Here is a 19,457-nt window from a genome sequence, read left to right on the forward strand (position 1 = left end):
AAGGGTATAGGTAAATATAAGTATAGTTGTATTATAATTCATTTCCACGTCGAATTGTTAAGAGTTCAGGTTTCTTGAAGTCGGTTAAAATTGTATTTAGAAGTGAACAATGCGCCTATTTGTTATCTATAAGTATCAGTCTTGTTCATAAAATAAAATACTTACTAATAATAACAATTCTTACTTGTAAATCTTACTTTATTTTGGCGTCATTCATTAATAGTCGAAGTGACTATTAGAACAAAACAATTCAATATCTATTTTTAGGCTTACATAAAACGTTTATAAAAAACTGACCCGACCTACGCCATATTTTCCTCCACCGTTTTATAAGTCCACTGGTGCACAGCCGTGATTCGAACACACAACCTCGGAGTTGAGGGTTGCACCCTTAAGAATGAGCCATTGAAAACTTGAATCTAACTTTATCGCATTGGGTCGTCGTCGATATTGGCTAATCAATTTCACCTACAAATTGTGTGAAAACCTTCAACTTTGTAACCAAGCTCGATCATAAGAAAATTTGTCAGTAACAGTTCTTCAGTAGTGATATAACTAAATATATTTTTTGTTGATGTAGGTATTTAAAGTCGTAAGATGATGTGTGGTGTAATTGTAGTTGATTGTGTCGCGATACCGTAGGCAGAGGGTCGCGACTCGCAGCGTCTAATGGTCTTCAATTAGAAGCAATCAGCCCTCGTCTTGAGCTTGTGACACTCGCCGCTCGGCACAAATCAACTGTTGCTTATTGATTCAACTATTTAGGTCAACCGAATTTGTACCTAGTGGCGAGTGGATCAACCGAGCGGTAGCGTAACTGCTACCCACCTGCCGAGGAAGGGACTCAAGGGCTAAACGACCACTGATCGTATTGACTATTCTATAGAAAGCAACAAATAAATTACCTGTATAAGATCGGAATGCGCACGTGTACGGGTTGGAACAGGTTTTTGACTTAGTGTGCGCTGTTTGTTTCTTTGTGTGCCTTTTGAAGATGGCGCAATTTCTACTTGTCGACTGTATAAGATACTGAACTTGAAACTAAATTAAAACCTGTTTAAACTATGATCTGGTAACTTTTATATTCATTGACGAACCAATACAACAAACGCATTATTACCTAAGACCTCAGGTAAGGGCGTAAAGCAGCTGTCGGGTCAGTTATACCGGTCCCTTTTCGGGCGAGTATATATTTTTTAACTCAAATTTATAGTGTATTTGATTATCTTGAGTAAAATTTATTCCACCCAACTTCTATTTATTGAATTATTCGTTAGTATAGTTTTTCTGACCTGATATAAGTGCACGAATGTATACTTTGCGTAGGTGACAACTGACCTTGGTTAAAGCTATTAAATAAAATTCTGCCATTCATTCTTTCAAAGAAACTAACCATTTTTAATTGCTAGTTTGCGTATCTCAGTAGTCATTGTATAATATACAATGACTACTGAGATAGTCAATGGTAAATGGAAGTGTAGCATGAAGCATAAGCAACGGTTTACTGCTACGGTTACCCAACTGAGGTCCGGGACGCAGGACGCACGCTCCGCACCCCCGCTCTTTCTATTCACAAACCGCCCGCTCCAGACGCGCGCCTAGTGTCGACAGTGAAATTCAAAACAAAAAGGTCGTCAGTGCCTTATGAGGCTTGGTGAGTGTCGGGTGTGCGCGTGTTCCCGCTAAGCTAGTAAAGGGTCGCGGCAGGCCCCAATGTGCATTCAGTGAACAGCTAGTGACCGCCAGCTGCTGCGCCGCCATGGGCTGCGCTCGCGGGATTTGCACCTCACAGAGCGTCTTCATCTTTATCAACATCGCTTTTGCAGTAAGTTTAATAACCAACCCCTGTGTTTGCATGTTTAATGATATAATTTTTTTGTGCGTGCAGAGTGAACAACTTTTTTAAAATAAAGAGTAATTGTTTATAATTTCGTAATGAAGACTATTTGCGTAAATAAATTCCTACAATCCCTTATAATACGAATTGATTTACTTGTTTTTTTAAAAAATATTAATAATAATTATAAAGTTAATCGAACTTATTTCTGTTTCATACCGACAAAAATGTCTGCATTCCTGAATAAAAATATGAGTAACGACGGTTCAAGTCATAGCCGAGTTAAGATTTAAGCATAATTCAGTACATGACCTGAAATTTAGACGAGGTCACAGTCGTTTGATTTAGCACTTGTAATGCAATTCCAAAATATTGAGTTCATAATGTAAATATTGTGGTGACGTCAAGCTAAGCTTGATCTCTCGCATAACCTTATGCCCTGCAGCAGCCATACCTTTGATAAGTACTTATTATCATTAGATGTCATATTGTAATATTTCCTTCAATTATAAAATCAATTCACGTAATATCAGAAATTAAACAAACATTTTCTTATGACTTTTGTTTAATGAACAAGAACAGATACCTTTTATATTTAGCAACACAATCTGCTGAAACTTTTCTTTGTATGATTTGTAATGTAATAAATTATTAGAAAATAACTTGCCGTATTTAAAACTAGTTTGATATGGCTCCTTATTTTTGTCGCACACAATTTGAAAATGATCCATACATACATAATATGTATTACCAAGTTGTATTTGGTATCAAGTAGGTACCTTTTTTAAAAAAAAATATTTTGGACTTACAATAATTAGGGTTGCCAGATTTTTTTCAGCCTATAAGGAGCAATTGCTTAAATAGGCAAAAATACGGGAATTAAATTTTTTACCCGGGACAATTAAAAAACAAAATTATATAGTGACAATTTTATTAATATTTTTCCGAGGAGCAAATAATTTTTATTTCTTTAACATATTTATAAAATCAATACAATTATAACCGTAATTAATTAAAAAAGGTCATCAACTCGCTTTCGGTACTGGAAATCCCTTTGATGACTTTCTTTCAAGTTTCAATCGCTCCCATCCTCCCTCTTGCAATCAGAAGTTGTATTAACTACGTATATATTCAGGTTTTTTCTGGTTATTTGGAATTCTTGATACAAGCAATCCATAATTAAATAATTATGGATCTTCTATCTTATAATGTTCCGCAGCTTCTTGGAATTTATTGTATTCAGATTTAAAGTTTAAAAAGAGTACCTTGGAGAGAATATTTTTTTCTGAAAAATCATATCTTTACAACACGTTTTTTTAGTAATTCGTTTGCGTCAGCAGTTAATCCGTGTATTATTTAATTTAGATTTTTAAAGATTTAATAATAAAAAACGGAGCACGGTTCGAATACGGGACAGAGTAAGCATAAAATACGGGACGTCCCGGGAAACACGGGACTTCTGGCAACGCTACTTACAATAGCGAATAACATATTTTGAAATATAAAGTACATAGATATGGATATAGATATACCCTAAAATAGTAAATAATTGCGTTTTTATATACAAGAAAATAAACTGGTGAGTGAAATTCTTATCTTGTTTACTTTCTGCCATCAGTGGATTTCAATTTTCGGTAAGCAATGAATGTACTCCATACACAATATTTTTTGTTCTTGTATTTGTACCATATTTATTGTTGTATTATAGATAATTTATCGCTGATAAACTAAAGTGGCTGAGACGATAAATACGTTATTGTTCGGCAAACTATAAGAATATGTATATGGCCATAAATAATAAATGTTTCATTGATTCATTTGGCCACATAACTTTAATACGGTAATATCTATATTTGGTGTGGTGGTTAATACTACATCAATAATTGTATTCAAAATAACATACATTTTCTTCTAAATTAAATTTTACATACCACTCATCACATATTCTGCCGGCGCTGCTTGGCACTACGTATCTTATTTTTTCTAAAATTAAATATATTTATTTTGTATAATTAAAATCTTAACATTATTGTAAAAACGGCGAAAGAGTTTCCCTCTTGCCGCTTAAATTTTTCCATACACTGTACAACAGGATATTTTTTCCTTGACAGGATTGCTTTCCAATATCAATTGACAGCAACAAAAAATTGGTCTAGTTGGTTAACGATTAACGAGTCTTTTATTCTATTGGAATAGGTACAACTTGAAAAGCAATGGATTCCCTTTGAAGTGCACAATTATAAAATAGTGAAGGTTTACAGAAATTGCTCAAGGTTAAGGATTTTATTTTCTGGCTTCAATGACGTGTGTTTCAAAGAGAAAAGACAACATTTGACAACTGTAATGTTGTAGAGAGAATATTTTGATTTTTTGCTTTTTTGTTTAGAATACTCAAAACTACTATACTCAATTACGTTACAAAATCTATTGTAATTTATTATATAATATAATGAAAGTCTTCTGTATACTATCTGCGGGTAACATATAATGTTTAAAGGTTCCAAAATTTAATAATGTATGAACGTTTCTCTACTATTTGTAAATTCGTCCATACAAGACTGTCATAAGTAAATTTTATGAAATGTTCCGAATGTTTGTTAATAAAATTAAGCGCAATAGAAAAATATATGCCAAAAATGCCCACAGGTTTTCTACTAGGTTTTTGAGTTATGAACGATGAGTGATGATCTAAAGACTTTAAGACTCTTAGTTCAGTATTTTTAGACAAGAGATTCTGGTTTTAAAATTAACCTCATAACAATATAACAATACATATTATGATGTGGTCAGCGCATATTTGCCATGTCATGAAATGGTATTATGTTATTTTGTTCACTTGGTTTTCTTTGAGGTTTTATGTAAAATTTATATTGCAATATAATTAGTCATGAGTAATTACTAATAGCGTCGATGCGATTATCATCGGTCAGCAGAACTTTGCACGTGTGAGTCAATAATTCTTTGAAATTCATATAGTTATTACTATTATTAATGCTCGCTTTACCTGTTTTCGTGTATTTACTTTCAGTTGATATCGTGTATTTATGAGGAGTAAACTTTTTACACAATGTAAAAGAAAATCCAATTTAAAAAAAAATAGGTATAACAGAATTAGTGAAATAAACTATGTTATAAATAGCAATTTATCTTATAACACTTAATCGATTTCTTCATAAAATCGTAATAATATTTATGCACTGAGAGGGGATTTTCTTAATACCTACCTTCCTTAAAGTGTAATAAATTGTACAAGTATGTGTCATCTTGGTGATAATATTTATATTGAGAAAATAAGTTTGTCATAATACAATAATTCTTTAGAGAACCATGTCTGCTGTGCTATATTTAAAAATAGGTTTATGAATATAATCTCAAAAAGATTACAATAATCACTTATATGAGATAACATTTTAGACTTAAAAAGTATTTAGGCCTAGGTGTAGTGCCTGCGCCTGCGCACACTCTCAAATTGTGCTCCCTCTTAAGTAACAACCCAATTTCCATAGTTCTCTAGAATAATCTAAGCGTGGGTAATACAATACATAAAGCATGATTTTGATCAATTAGTTTTGTAACGTTATAATATTACCGTGGGACTTGTTTTTGGGGCAGTGCTCCATATTTTGATCACGTAATTTATGTGAGGTTTTACTAATACGTTATATATTGTATATCGCGTTTTATATGGAATACATCGGATCATACTTCGAAGATAGCCTAGATATATGTTCGATTTGGAAATGCCAGGTTAAAACAGCTATCTAATCTTAGGTTTAGATATTTTTCCATGGTATTTTTGTTGTATAGCTTCACCATTAATTAATTAAGTGTTTGATAAGATGGATTTGTTAATATTTATATAGCTTCCTTAAATATTATATATATAGCTTCTTTATTAGCCTTTAAATATTATATATAGCTTCTTTTTGAAATACTGTGAGGTGATTATACTGAAACCGCGAGTGAAGAACGTTCATATTGGCTTGAGCTTTAAGATTAAGACTGAAAAGATAAAAAATTATGTTATTAGAATTTTTATTTCGATAAGTAACTACAGGAAGTGCGGCCGCCTTTGTTTATAATTAGCATACAACTGCAATTCTTGTTAATGCTAACAATACCTGTCTCATATTGCGAAATTGCAATAGTTCTTGTACCAACGGCTAATATGATTAAATGTTTTAGACGGTGTACGGTAGTCAGTACGTGACTTAATTGGGTATTCGTCGTGTCTACTTATTCCCGCTGCTAAACAGTTACAATCAAGCCTATAGGTACAGCCTTTCACATTTGTATACTTATCTCCCTTCTTTTGGGTTCGTTTTATAACTAAACCCGATTTGCGTATAAATTTTGGGTTACCATAAACATCAAAGAATGATTGATATAACTAACTGTTTCGCATTTGAAAATCTCTCTGTACGACCTTCAAAGACACTGCTATAATTCACATGAATTAAAAGACATTATGAAACGATTTGGCATTATGACGATGTTGGCAAGCCTTTTTAAATTTCGTTTCCTCAAACATAAGAAACTTACGGTTACCAAAGTCCACAGTGTCTTATGACGCAAGTATTTATATTGATTTGTTTTATGCCGCGAGGTTTGGCTTCGCTTTTTGTTAATTGTGACCGGTTTTGGGACATAGCATTTTAAATTGTGATTGACCTGAATTGACCCTATAAAATTTATGTGTAGTGTGTAGTGATTAGTTAACATTTGGTGTTGTAAAATTGTAATGTATAATGTCCCTCTCCATTTCAATTGCGTGGAAACTGAAAAACGTATTTTAAAACGTCTAATCGCACAAATGACAGGAAGCGTGTTTTTATACAAAAGGTAACAAAAAATTGCCAAACTAAATATGCTGAGGCATACAAAAACAATAATAACAAGAACAGTAATATACAGTGTCCTATTACTGAATACAAAGGAATATTATAAATATTATTTAAAATTTACTTAATGCACAGTAATAATACTTTGTTAATTAGGTATTGTAATAGATGCTGAAGATGCATACAGTTTAATACTGAATTAGTCCATAAAACGGATCGAGGCAAGGATATACGAGAAATGTGTAAGCATGAGCTCATTATCAGATTAAGACCTACGAGAATAAAAGTGCGTGCTCCTATTTCACCATGCCTCCTGCTGATAGAGGACAAATCTTTGTTTTTAATTTATTTTATTATGATTAATTAACTATTATTTACTTAAGATGTCATGTGGAACATGGTGTAATGGTTGCAGCTTCTTACAAACATTGTGTAAAACAAAAAACTTGGCGATTAAAAAGAGTGGCGGAGACTTTATTGCCAGTTCTTCTCTTCCGTTATACGCCCTTGAATTGAGAAATTGCAGTAAATTTGAAATTAGAAGCATTTAATATATATTTAGTTATTGACATTCATAAGTGTATATTGTGTTACCTATATGAATAAATTATTTTTATTATTATTATTTATAATAATTATTATTTGATTTTAATTGATTTGAGACCTAAGACCTACCAGACGTTACCATAGTAAACATAGTTTTACAAAGTACTAAATGCTAAGCGAGATATATCAAAGTACTCTTATCTATACGTATTTAGGGTAACCCGAGCATTTGCCCTCAATTTGTAGTCGCACATTTTGAATATAATTTGTCTCGTCTACAAAAAATACTGACATGACATAAGCACTTGATGTAATAAAGATTTTATTATCTGTCTGTACATATCACAAATATATTAAGAATTTGATTATGACACATCAGACTTTATTCTTTGTGTCCTCCACAATAAAGAAGATGCGACGTAAAGTTACGGAACCGGGTCTTTGACCTCACTTGTTAACAACCAGATGAGCACCCAGCCTCCTTCATATATTTCTACTTACTTGAAGTGAGTATTGTGTTCGTCGTTTGACTAATACAGCGATATAATGACTAATTTACAAGCTTATTTAATACTACGTAAGAAATTTTATTGTTCTTGTAAATAGGTATAACATTGTACAAGTTGTACAATTGTAAAGATAGGCTAATTACGATAGTCGTATAATGAATAATTAATTAGTAATTACCGGTTGTCGCTCGGCTGTATTATAACCATATTAATTTCTTTAAATTGTTTTAGTTAGAACTGAAAACTGCAAATTTCATGTAGTTTACGAAAAATAATTTTAAATTACTATAGTGAATAGTCATTACTCAATAGTCATGACTGCTTTAGTGGCGTCTTCTCAGCTTGTCACACGTTTAGTAGGTGTTTAATATGAACAAGAAAAACATTAGAACAAGACGAACATTCCTAAGGCTGAGATATTTAATAAAAATCACAACGAAATACTTATACTATTCTTGAATCAAAACAATACCGCGATTCAAGACTCCACAGGCGACATCTATTTGTTGAACATAAAACTATAATCATTTAAACAAAATGTTCTTTGATTAAAGAAATTATTTTCATTAAATTAGACAAAATTAGGGAGGTTGAAGACGGAGATGATATCGTTAAAAACTGATTTATTATGATATAAAAAGAGTATTCTGTAACATTGTATTGTATATAACTTTGTATTCTGCTTATTATAAACGTTGTTTCTGTAGATACATATTTTCTTGTAAAGATATTTTGGAATATTACTGTATGGTAATGAATCCATTCTTAGTTATTACATATGACAGACATCTTTTGATGAGAACAAGGCTTACTTAAGAACTAACGATTACCTAAATACGACGACTATTTCTTTGGTCTTGATAGCATTGCTGAGCACAATGAGCGTCTGTGTGCCGCCGATATCGCCATGACCCACGTCGTAACACTGCGGTCAGCGTGTTTGGTGAATGACGGCCATTGAAGCGGAAAGTCTCTGCGCTGAGTCAGGGACGCGCGCGCTGCTTCACGCGCGATTACTTGTACAGTCAATAATATATAGGATGCTATTGTTCCAGTGGTTCACTTTTTATAAATAAAAAAAAAGTCCAATCTAGAAATTGTTTGGATTTGTCCTTTCTTTTTGATAACAATCGACTTGACTTTGACAAAGTGTGGCTACAGTGATCCTCCATCGCGCTCGGTCTTTTTAGCAGTTTTATCTCTAGTCTTTCCGGATCTTTTAGCCTCATCTTAGCTGTTATAACATGACATTGAGTGGTAGTCGAAATAATTAGGTGTTTGTAGCCCAAATGTTAACTAATTTAGGATTTTTTGACAGATGTACAGCGGCGCACTGCTGTCGACGGCGGCGCGGCTGGCGTGGGACCCAAGTACATACACATGGTTTCGATTCCTGTGCGCTGCACAATATCGTGTTTCACTGGCGTACGTTCTGGCTGCTGGGTTGTGGCTAGCAGCCCTGGTATACCTGGCAGTTGCGGCCGGTGCCGCGGCTGCAGCTGCACGCCGCCCCGCCGCCGCGTTGCACGCTTATGTGGCGGGTGTATGCGCCTTGGTGCTTAGTGAAGTGGCCTATGGTGCGTGGCTGGTCGCCTCTTTAGCTGCTTGGTGGCGTGCCGCGCCCGAAGCCGAACTGGCGCGCAAAGGCATCGACTTACTACACGATATTAAGCCGGCGCTGCTTGCCGTCGAGCGCTACCGCAATTACGCACAACCTGTTTACAATATGATCGAGGTGAATCTCTTATATTTCAAATTGTATATTATGTTAGGTATATAAATTTTCAACGCAGCTTTATGAAACGTGCCTAAATATCAAGGTGTGGTATTGCAGGAGGTGGAAGCACGCGCCCCGAACAACGCCGTGATAGTGATCGTTTTCGCGGCGCTGGCAGTGGTGCTGCAAGTTGCGGCGGTGGTGGTGGCGCGGCGACTGGCACGCGGAGGAGTCACGGCAGGTCGGCGGTGTGAGCCCAGCGAAGTTGGCGAGGTGGACAGTGACAGCGAGGCCCTGGAAAAAAGCGCGCCATCTGCACCGACCGCGTCCCCGCCGCCACCGCCAGGATGGCACAAATCCGCTAACTTGCGGATGTACACGATATTAGACAAGATTTTCTAGCAGGTTATTACATTTATTTATTGAACCAATAAGCAGATGTGGTCGCCGCTTCTGGGGTACCTACCTAATATACTTCTGAAAGTATTTGTATAAGATTTTTGAGTAGTTCTTTTGTGGTCTAAACATTGCTTCATTAATACTCTCATTTTAATACAAATGGAATGTGGGTTACATGATTTGTTACTAATTTTCAGGAGGAGGGTGAGTCTCGCAAGAGCGTGACTCGTCCTCAGAGAGAGCCTTGCGAGTCGGAGCATGGCGGGTCTGCGAGGGCAGCGGCTGTGCGCGACGCACGGTGGGACGCGGTACACGCGCAGCTGGCTGCCGCCGGCGGACGTCCTGCGCGAGCTCCCACCGCACTCCTCATCCTTCACACAGACCTCTAGCCGTCCTCTGGTTTGGTAAACCTTCTGTGTGAGCGGTAATCGCTCCTTATATACGTACGATGAACGAATTCTTGCCCTATTGTCTTCTCCTATAATTGATTAAGGTGTTATTTCCGTCTTTAATACTACATAATATTATTAATTCACACGTACGCCCTTAATTATGGCACAATACAAGAATTTAACACTTCAATAATTAATAGTGAGAACTAGGAACGAAAGCATTAGCATTAGACAATGCTAATTCTAAATATTTACTTCGATGTTGAATAACGAATTTTTGAATACATATTAGTTAAACAAACGTTTTTTGTTTCATGAATAAACACAAATATGTATGTAGGTATATATATCAAAAATTGGTTATAATTGATTTGTTAATCGATATACGAAGCGGCAGATTTTATGTAATTTTTCATAGAGATCAAGTAGCCCAGCATCCGTAGCATAACGTGCTACTTTGTTCTACAGTTTTTTCAACGAAAATCAATAACGCACACTGCCTCCACTAACGAATTATTCTTACCTATTGTAATATGTGTTTACATTGTATTAAAAATGTTTTGCAATCATAGCAATACTGCGGTTCAACGTGTTTCGGCCAAGTTCCTCAAACATAGTTCCTTCACTCATACCGTTTGTTTTGTAAATTACAGACGGAATGTCGTGGAAGTAACTACATTTGTCGTGTTTTATTCTCTCATATTTCGTAATAAATAAATTGAATGTATTCTACGAAAATACGTTGAAATACGCATGTGTTGCATGAATTGGAACGAACTTAAGCTGTTAAACAGACTGCCATATTATTTATAATATTAAAAGTATTGTTTAAGTAGTAAATAAAGGCGTGAATCGCCAGTGATAACGTATATCTAGCCTAAAAGTTGACTCATATCACCTTTGTATTGCATGTGTTTGTGATTCCTTAGCTGGTAAGTGTTCTGTTACAACGAGTGGTGCTAATATCACTGCATTTTGTACGTAGTATGTTGATACGTAATATTTTATCGTTATACTTACTGGTTTAATAGTAACGTATAGTTAATGTTCTAAAGCACAACGGGAGGTGCAGATTCGCCATGTTCCTTCGTCACCAATTGGTTAAACGCCGGTGATAGACGAAGTGGGAGCGTTCCGGTGCCAAATAGCTTTAAGTTTAGCGAATAGTAAGTAATTTGTTACTAATGGGCCAACAGCAGCATGACTGCACAAATTGGCCCGACGACTTTAACAAATTATGCATTATAAGAAAACTGGTTCATACTAGACAATAAGTAGCGTCATATGTCTTCGAGCTATTAAAATACTTTAACTCAATAAATAAATATTTTTATACCGTTTATTGATTTTAATTTTTGACAATCATAAAATTACAGCTTAACTGTTACTAGTATAACTTAAAATTACTTCATCTTTTATCACTTTATACTTGAACACAGCAGTTTTATTACACGAATATTCATGTCTAAGGAGTGAATGTCCTCGTGCAAATGGCAGTCAAGTGTGGCTGGAGGAAGGGGTCTCAGGTGCAAGCAAGTGGCGCGTCCTCGTTGCGGTCATCATGCAGCAGCCACAGTCTCCCGCCACGGTACACCGCTCGAGACTTTCCTTTGCGACTGCTACCCTCAATGTCAAATATAAATTTAAATTTGATAATTCTGATGCTCAAATGTATGAATGGATTCAAATTTATTGAACATTGAGCCCATTCTAAGTTTATTGAAACTTGGTATAAACAATACTAGATATTATTATTAAGGAAATTATCAAAAGTTGCCTGCCTTTGTCAGGCATAAATGCAGTCGTTTTAAAAAAGACACCCATACATTACAAAAAGTTTTTGAATCTTTCACAACCATACAGCAAAATACTCAACGTATCTCAACCGAAATTTAAATATAAATGACTTTAGAAGATTTATTTTATTGCAAATAAAGCCTTAAGGTGTTGCAACCTACATAATGTCACGGCATTTTATAATAAATATATAAAATGTTCCTATTTGTATGCTAGGATTTTCGTTAAATATACGTTAATGTTTGAATGAATTCATACATTACAATAGACTAATATTATAGATAATGAGGAGATAGATTCCAGTTAACGTTACCTGAGTGGTGTGGAGAGTGTGAGTATTGAAGGAGCGCGGCGTGGTGGGCCAATAGCTGAGATCAGCGCTAACAGTGCTGCTAGCAATTGCAACGTCAATAGCATTACGGCAGCAGCGCTCAGCGCTCGAAGCTGACGCGGCAGATCATCGCGTGCTTCGCGCATCAGTGCGGCCACACGCGCGATCTGGGGTAGTGATGGCCATTGTGCTAACTCTTCCAATAATGGTTGTAAGTGTTCACCTAATGCCGCCGCGCGTCGGACCTCCCGCGCTTGCTCACCCTGCGTCCACTCGGTGGTGCGTGCCCATACCCAGCCTCCACAAGCTGTTTGTGCGATACTGCATGCCACGAGGATTCCAGCGTACTGTACACATAACTCTTACTATCTTACTGACATTTAGCGGTATTCTTCGAATAGTTAAGAACTTTTACACATATTATTTAATCACGTATGTCTATATTTTATTATATATCCAGTATTATTAAACAAAACTAATGTATTCATCGATCATTATAGCGACATAACTTGAACGTTAGCGTTGAATTGAAAAACTAAAATAACTAACAGTTTTGACTATTACTGGATAAATATCAATATAAGTGTTCCATTGAAAAAAAAAGATCTGCTATGTTATCTTATCAGATATTGTAATAATAATTTCAATCTTTGTTGTTGTCTTTTTGTTGAACAACAAATAACTAGGTACTATGTATATAAGTAGGTTACATTATTAGCTATGTATACTTATTAGACGACAAGACTATACCATATAAAGAAGCACGCGACGCAGAGAGCGGCGATGAGATTGTAGTGCAAGAAGTGCAGCGTGACCGGCGATCAGCGTCACAATGGCCAGCGTAGGCAGCAGCACGGCGGTAACACGAAACTCGAGCGGAAAAAGTTCGCGTGCTGGCACATAAAGTGTAGGATCCCAGCATGCACGCAGCCCCGTCAGCAAAACTCCGCCAACCAGCACCTCAAAACGCAAACTACTGTTACTTATTACTGACTTCACCATATGTAGGTACACATCGCAATTATTACGTCAGCTCACCATCAGTAACAAATTGACGTGCAGCAGCAACGCAGGCGCGAGATTGGCACAGCACGCCATCGTCTGGACGGACGGTGTCCGCAGTGGTAGGTGTGACTCATGACTGTTCAGTGTTCACATCTCGTATCTTATCATTAATCGCAAATTATCAGTGCTTTGCCCCGCATTCCTTCCCCCGGAGCGCGTCACTTTTCACATGACACAATTAACTACTCGAAACAATTGAATACATGGTAATAAAAACAAATAAAACACGATGTCAATTTAATCACCTAAATGTTGGCTTATCTCGTCGTACTATCTTGTATGATAAATAAAATCAATCACTCAATTGTTCAACATTTATTTATTAAGATTGAGAGTTATGAAGGTCCGGTGACCGGTGCAAAAATATATAACTGTGCCGCGAGCAGTACACAACGATAAACATCTACGACACATTCAACAAAATTACTTTTTATTATTCCTATTATAGTAATACTATCGCGAAGCACCGCGATCGGCGGCTCCCAACTTCACATCACTGTATGATATGACATCGTAGATACTATTATATATTACACTATACCACAAAGGCCTACAGAATCAGTTTCTCTAATATCTCTTGATATTTAACATCAGAAGGCGCCATAAGATATGCCGTCGTTTTCTAGTGTTTAATACACAATCTGCTTTCTATCAGCGGCAGTACCCAATCTGTTATAAGGTTCGATGTAGGGAATCAAGTAAACAGGTCCATCTCGTATGATGTCTCACTGATGTATTAAATGATGAATCATTTATGAGTGACATCATTATTTTAGAATGTGCGTTAAGACGCTAGCGATTCGGCATTGGGTACATTTACACCCAGTCATAAAATATTGCCTTTTAATATAGCTTTTTATATAAGTATTTTAAAATAGCACATTTAATGGTAACATTAAAATCTATACATATGTAAAGCAACACTTAAGTATCCTATCAGATAATAGGTATAGAATTCTATCTTAATAATATTATACATTTAGTTACATTTTTTCTACGTTCATAATTATAACATTTTTTTAAATAATTTTTAAACATCTTCAATTAATTAGTTTGAGGTTACATTACTATCTAATGTTTATTTAACTACAAAGTAAAGTAGGTATTTCCTTTTTACTTTTTATAGTAAATCGCTATTGAGGTAATATTAAATATTGAAATATATTAAAATACTAACCAAATCTGATTTAATATAAAAAATATGATTACATTATTATATCTGAATTTTAAACAATAAATAAAATGGGATGTGCTGTAGCCGGGTATGCAATCTCGAGTCGAGATCGTTAATTTGAGATCTCGTGGGATAAAGAATTACAATCTCGCGTGGTATTTTCTAGATCTCTGAACCCTAGATATTTAGGAGTGATTTTGGAAATAACTTCTTAAGAAGCTAGCGAGTATCGATACTGGTGTCTGTAACCGAAGTGTAAAAATATACCTACTCATACTCATATAAAGAAATTAACTTTTCTGATACTACAGCCACTTAATCTCGTTAATCCTACGCGATCTTGTCAAAAGTGTCGAGATTGATCTCGCGGGATCGAGTTTGCATACACTAGCTATAGTAAACATTGCCAACATTTGGAATAGAGCACAATAATAAAATAACTATAAATATAATTTTTAACAAGTTGCTACAAAACATGTACGTTTCAGAACTCTCGTGTCCGGCAGTGTCGTTTATCGGTAAGAGCCAGGCTGTTCACTGAGGAAGGGGTTGGCGGGCGACGGTGCAGGAGGACCACCTCCCGGCACGCTTAAGCTCTCCCCGCCACTGTAGTTCTGCAACGAAAACACGGATAAGTAACATACCTATAATGTAGTTAATAATTATACGGATATACTGTATTACACTCTACCTGCGTGGCACCATAGTTGTCATGGTGTGCGAGATCAGAGAGGCGCGTGGACGACAGTGCACGTGGCAGTGGAGCTGAGGGCACCCCGTGTGGTGCTAACACGCCTGCTTCCGCAAAAGCGCGCGCCTCTTCCTCGCTGTCGACGCCGGCACCACCGGCTCCAGTCGCAACGTCACCCGCATCACGGAAGTTAACGAAAGCAAACGCCGCCAGTGCTACTGCACACAGCAATCCGTAGCCGGCAAAGGTACGCGTAGTGCCCCACTTAGCGACGGCGATGCCGCCGATTACAGCGCCACAACCCCGTCCCAGCCCGTGGTGCAGCCCTTGAAGTACACCCTGCGCGGACGAGCGAAGACCCGGAGGAGAGCCGTGTGCAATGTACGAACAACACGCTGCCCACACTGCCGCATGCGTGACCCCCTGTACAAACTCAAACGGTAGCACCCACCAGGGGTCTGACAGCCAGGAAATGTACAAGAACCGCACAACATTGCCGGCTAGCCCCAGACACAGCACCTGCGAAATATTCCGTGTTAATACTTCCTTCAAGAGCTTCCGTAGACCATCGTATTTCAGAGGATAGTCTTAGACCGTTTACCTTTACGTGGCCCATTTGTGTGATGAGCTTAAAGCTGAAGAAATAGGCAAATATTTCCGAAATGTGATTGATGACTGACGCCACCCCGAACAGAGTAGGTGAGCCTCCGATATCCTAAAACGTACATTAGAACGAGGTTTATTACCGGATTGTTACTATGTTTTAATAAAATGAATTAAAACATGTCAATACTATTATGATTATTGAGAGCAAGCTATGTCAACCTGTAATTTCGTTTAAGCATTTTACTTGAAATTGTCACTTTAACGAAAAGTAAGGGATAAATTTGTTGGCTGACCTTTGTTTTAATCTAATAAATTATTACTTATTTAAAGATTGATAGATAATTTCTCTAACACCGCCTTACCTGAAGATGCCAAAAGAGGAACGTAAATATTAGGCCAATGCCGAAGCCCATAAACCAGGCAACGAGTAAAAAGGAGGCAGCCTTGACGTTTTGGAATTGGCGCAGCACGGTGACCCACTCTGGCATCTCGCGGGTGGTCTGCGCAAATACTTTGGCGTGGTGTAGTGGTTGTGGCGGGGGCTGTGGGTCAGGTGCACTCGTATCCAGACCCGGTAGTTGCAGCTGCGCCGCGAGTTGCGCTTGCATTTGTGCCTCTCGAGTTAGCTCGCTAGTTACTATTACCGGCGGTTCAACTTCGTTTTCGAAGCTCGATGGTTCATATTTGAATCGGATCTGGGTGGCGGTTACGAGTGCGGCACCCATAAGTACAGAGAAGGTTGCAAAGCAGATGGTATAATTCTTCTCGTAACGCTGCGGGCCACCGCACGGGTGTGTGCTGAAGGCGGTGCTGTGGTCCAGCGCGATGCCGACGAAGAACATAGCGAGACCCCAACCCAATGACCCGAACATGCGCTGGTGCCCATACCTACCATGAACAATATAATTAATGAAATCGCCAGACAAAACATAACTAGATCGGGCGACTTACACAAATTCGTAAACTAGAAGAAAATCAAAGAGTCTTTAATCAAAAACTCTTATTTATGAAATAAGTTTTAATAAATGTTCAACTTTTCCAAATACAGCAAAAATTTTTATAAAAATCATGATTTGTTTATAAGTTAGTGATAAAAAATATAAAGACCTGTCGGCGTCTTCGCCCAGCAAGGTAATAACCGCTGAGTCGGCGAGTGTGATGGCTGGAGCACTAAAGAACTCTCCGATGACCACGAGAAGCAGGAGCAGGAAGAAGGTCTTCTGAATATTAGGCGTAGTATAAACGATAAAGGAGTGCAGTGGTGTCACCCAGTCTGAATTGGCGGAGGGGTCATAGTTTTCTGCGTCGGAGACGGGCAACGGTGAGCCTGAGCTCGACCCAACAGGTGTACGGAAAGATTGAGGAACCGGCGGAGCGTCCGCGTCGTACCGTGGGGGTGCCAGTACGTAAGCCGAGCTGTTGACCGGTTGAACGCATGCCACTGCGCCTGGCTGTACCCAACTCAGTGGCAATGTGAATATAATCCACGCGCCAAGCGAGGCTAATAGAAGTGTGCGTCCCTTCTGCCAACGGTCTGCGAGTCCCCCCCAGAACGGTGCTGAGAGAAATTCAACAAATGGCCTCGTGCCGATCAGCAGCCCGCATTGCCCGGCATTCATACCCATCTGCTTGAAGTAAACACCCATCAAAGGAAAAAGGGAGCCGAAGGCAGAGTAGAAGAAGAAGTAAAAAGTCTTGACAGTGAGCAGTTCGGGGTCAACAGTGCCGGCGCCACACATCAGCTCTAGTAGGTCGTTACGGCCGCGCACTTTGTGCGTGGCGTCTTTTGGCGCCGGGTACCTGCAATAGATTATTTCTTATAACTTCTTTAGTGTATACAACAGTTTAATTTAGCCATCGCATTGTAACAAGACTTCGTAGATAATATGTTTTTTATTGATGTAACAAGCCGCAAACAGTTTGGAGACTCATATGATGTTAAGTGATACCGTTGCCCATAGACACCCACATTGCCAGAGAGCCAGTGCGTTGTCGCCCTGTTCAGAAATTCCCTTTATAATTTTTTAAATTGACTTTAAAAAAGGAAGCTTTTAGTTTGACCTGTATGTAGGCACGAATATGTGATAGAATAGTTAAAATACGGTAATATTTCCAAGCAAGTGTGCTAAATTGCGTAAGTTTATGTATATTCAATTGGCCAATCATCTTTTGGAAACTTAGTCGAGATGATCCTTCATTTAGATGAGTTTATTTCAGCCATCCAAGATTAATTAATATAGGATCAATAGTGGTTAAGATTGTGTAGTTTAAGTGTATAATGTTGGCATAATTCATGTCGGTATAATTTTCGTAAATTATTGCTTTTATGAAACCTTCTTGGAAAATACCTACCCACTACAATTTTTAAAAAAATATAGTTTATTTTACAGTAGTCAATATTTTTTATAACCTCTAAACTAGTTCAAAACTTATCAAAAATTCCATCACCATTCTAATTATGATTAAGTCAATTAACGCAACTTAGTGATATTATAAGTATGTTAATAAATAATAAATAAATGACTTTTTTATATTGTTTCTGTTTTGTGCACCACACCCCTCACAAAAATATTTGATATTGATAAAGGGCCCTATAAAAACACTTTTTTCACAAGAACAATAGTAGCTAGTACTGAGAACTACTTTACACCCGTTTAAAGTATGTCATTGTAGCACTCTTCTAAGTAGTCTTGACGCCTTTGTGATGACTCTAAAGGAATAGGACTTTTAGTCCGTCCTATTCCTTTACGAATAATGTATTGAATGGGAATAATGTATTATTATTATTTGCATAAAATGAAATCGCGGTAGTACGGTAGGTAGGCTTAAGGCTTCATTGTTAAAAAATAAATTTGTGTAGCTTTTTAGCTATGTTACATGTGGTGTACATGCGCAATTATAAGTGTTGTCCACCTGAAAACGAAGTCAACAAAAGCTTTGGGAAAGATGATGTAAAGTTATACTCATAGATAGTATAATTTCCATATAATACCATTGTGCAAATTGACAAATAAACACACCATGAAGAAAATGTCTTTTAGATATCGTTTAAAACCTAAGTTATAAGTAGATAATATAAATTTATAAACCTACTCATTGCTTATAACAATGACATTGATGACTAAGGTTTAGACAGAGGAATGGAAGAATGTATTTATGAGGTTTCAAGTCAACTGAAAACGAATATCAAGTGGTAAAATGGCGCCCATTTAGGAATTTTTAGCATTAGTAATCAAGTGTGAGGGGTCATTCGGGGGCGGCGGTGGAGCGGCAGGCTCACCTGGTGGTATCGACTTCCCCAAACTCTTCGGGGTTGACGAGGGGCCTCACGGCGGGCGCCGGCCCGGCCACTTCACCTAGCTGCGGCTCCATGGTGCGGCGCGCGACTGCCGCTTTTGGCCGCCGCCTCCCGAAGTGTCTGTCGATAGCGCCGCGCCGCCCAATGCGCCGGCGTGCGCAACCCTGATTACGTCCCTTAGCGACGCTGTCTCTTGCCCGGCTTTTATTATTGACCAACCAGTTTACATAAAAATATTTAGTTAAGATGATACA

General features: G+C 37.5%; 3 protein-coding genes across 3 annotated transcripts; 1 reads left to right on the forward strand and 2 right to left on the reverse strand.

Moving 5' to 3' along the window:
- Window positions 1-1,468: 1,468 nt before the first annotated feature.
- On the forward strand, window positions 1,469-11,427 carry LOC125052335. Its single transcript, XM_047653114.1, has 4 exons — window positions 1,469-1,825; window positions 9,052-9,468; window positions 9,568-9,855; window positions 10,047-11,427. Exons 1-3 carry the CDS (start codon window positions 1,760-1,762, stop codon window positions 9,850-9,852), a joined length of 768 nt encoding a protein of 255 aa, XP_047509070.1. The 5' UTR covers window positions 1,469-1,759; the 3' UTR covers window positions 9,853-9,855; window positions 10,047-11,427.
- Window positions 11,428-11,429: 2 nt separating this feature from the next.
- On the reverse strand, window positions 11,430-14,271 carry LOC125052336. Its single transcript, XM_047653115.1, has 4 exons — window positions 13,408-14,271; window positions 13,120-13,329; window positions 12,352-12,716; window positions 11,430-11,860 (listed from the first exon to the last, which is right to left on the reverse strand). Exons 1-4 carry the CDS (start codon window positions 13,465-13,467, stop codon window positions 11,764-11,766), a joined length of 732 nt encoding a protein of 243 aa, XP_047509071.1. The 5' UTR covers window positions 13,468-14,271; the 3' UTR covers window positions 11,430-11,763.
- A 19-nt stretch (window positions 14,272-14,290) lies between these two features.
- On the reverse strand, window positions 14,291-19,305 carry LOC125052337 (major facilitator superfamily domain-containing protein 6). Its single transcript, XM_047653117.1, has 6 exons — window positions 19,186-19,305; window positions 17,013-17,705; window positions 16,268-16,793; window positions 15,901-16,014; window positions 15,300-15,818; window positions 14,291-15,222 (listed from the first exon to the last, which is right to left on the reverse strand). Exons 1-6 carry the CDS (start codon window positions 19,275-19,277, stop codon window positions 15,121-15,123), a joined length of 2,046 nt encoding a protein of 681 aa, XP_047509073.1. The 5' UTR covers window positions 19,278-19,305; the 3' UTR covers window positions 14,291-15,120.
- Between the last annotated feature and the right edge of the window lie 152 nt (window positions 19,306-19,457).

This window comes from Pieris napi, chromosome 9 (genome assembly GCF_905475465.1).
Source record: "Pieris napi chromosome 9, ilPieNapi1.2, whole genome shotgun sequence".
NCBI classification, from domain to species: Eukaryota; Metazoa; Arthropoda; class Insecta; order Lepidoptera; family Pieridae; genus Pieris; species Pieris napi.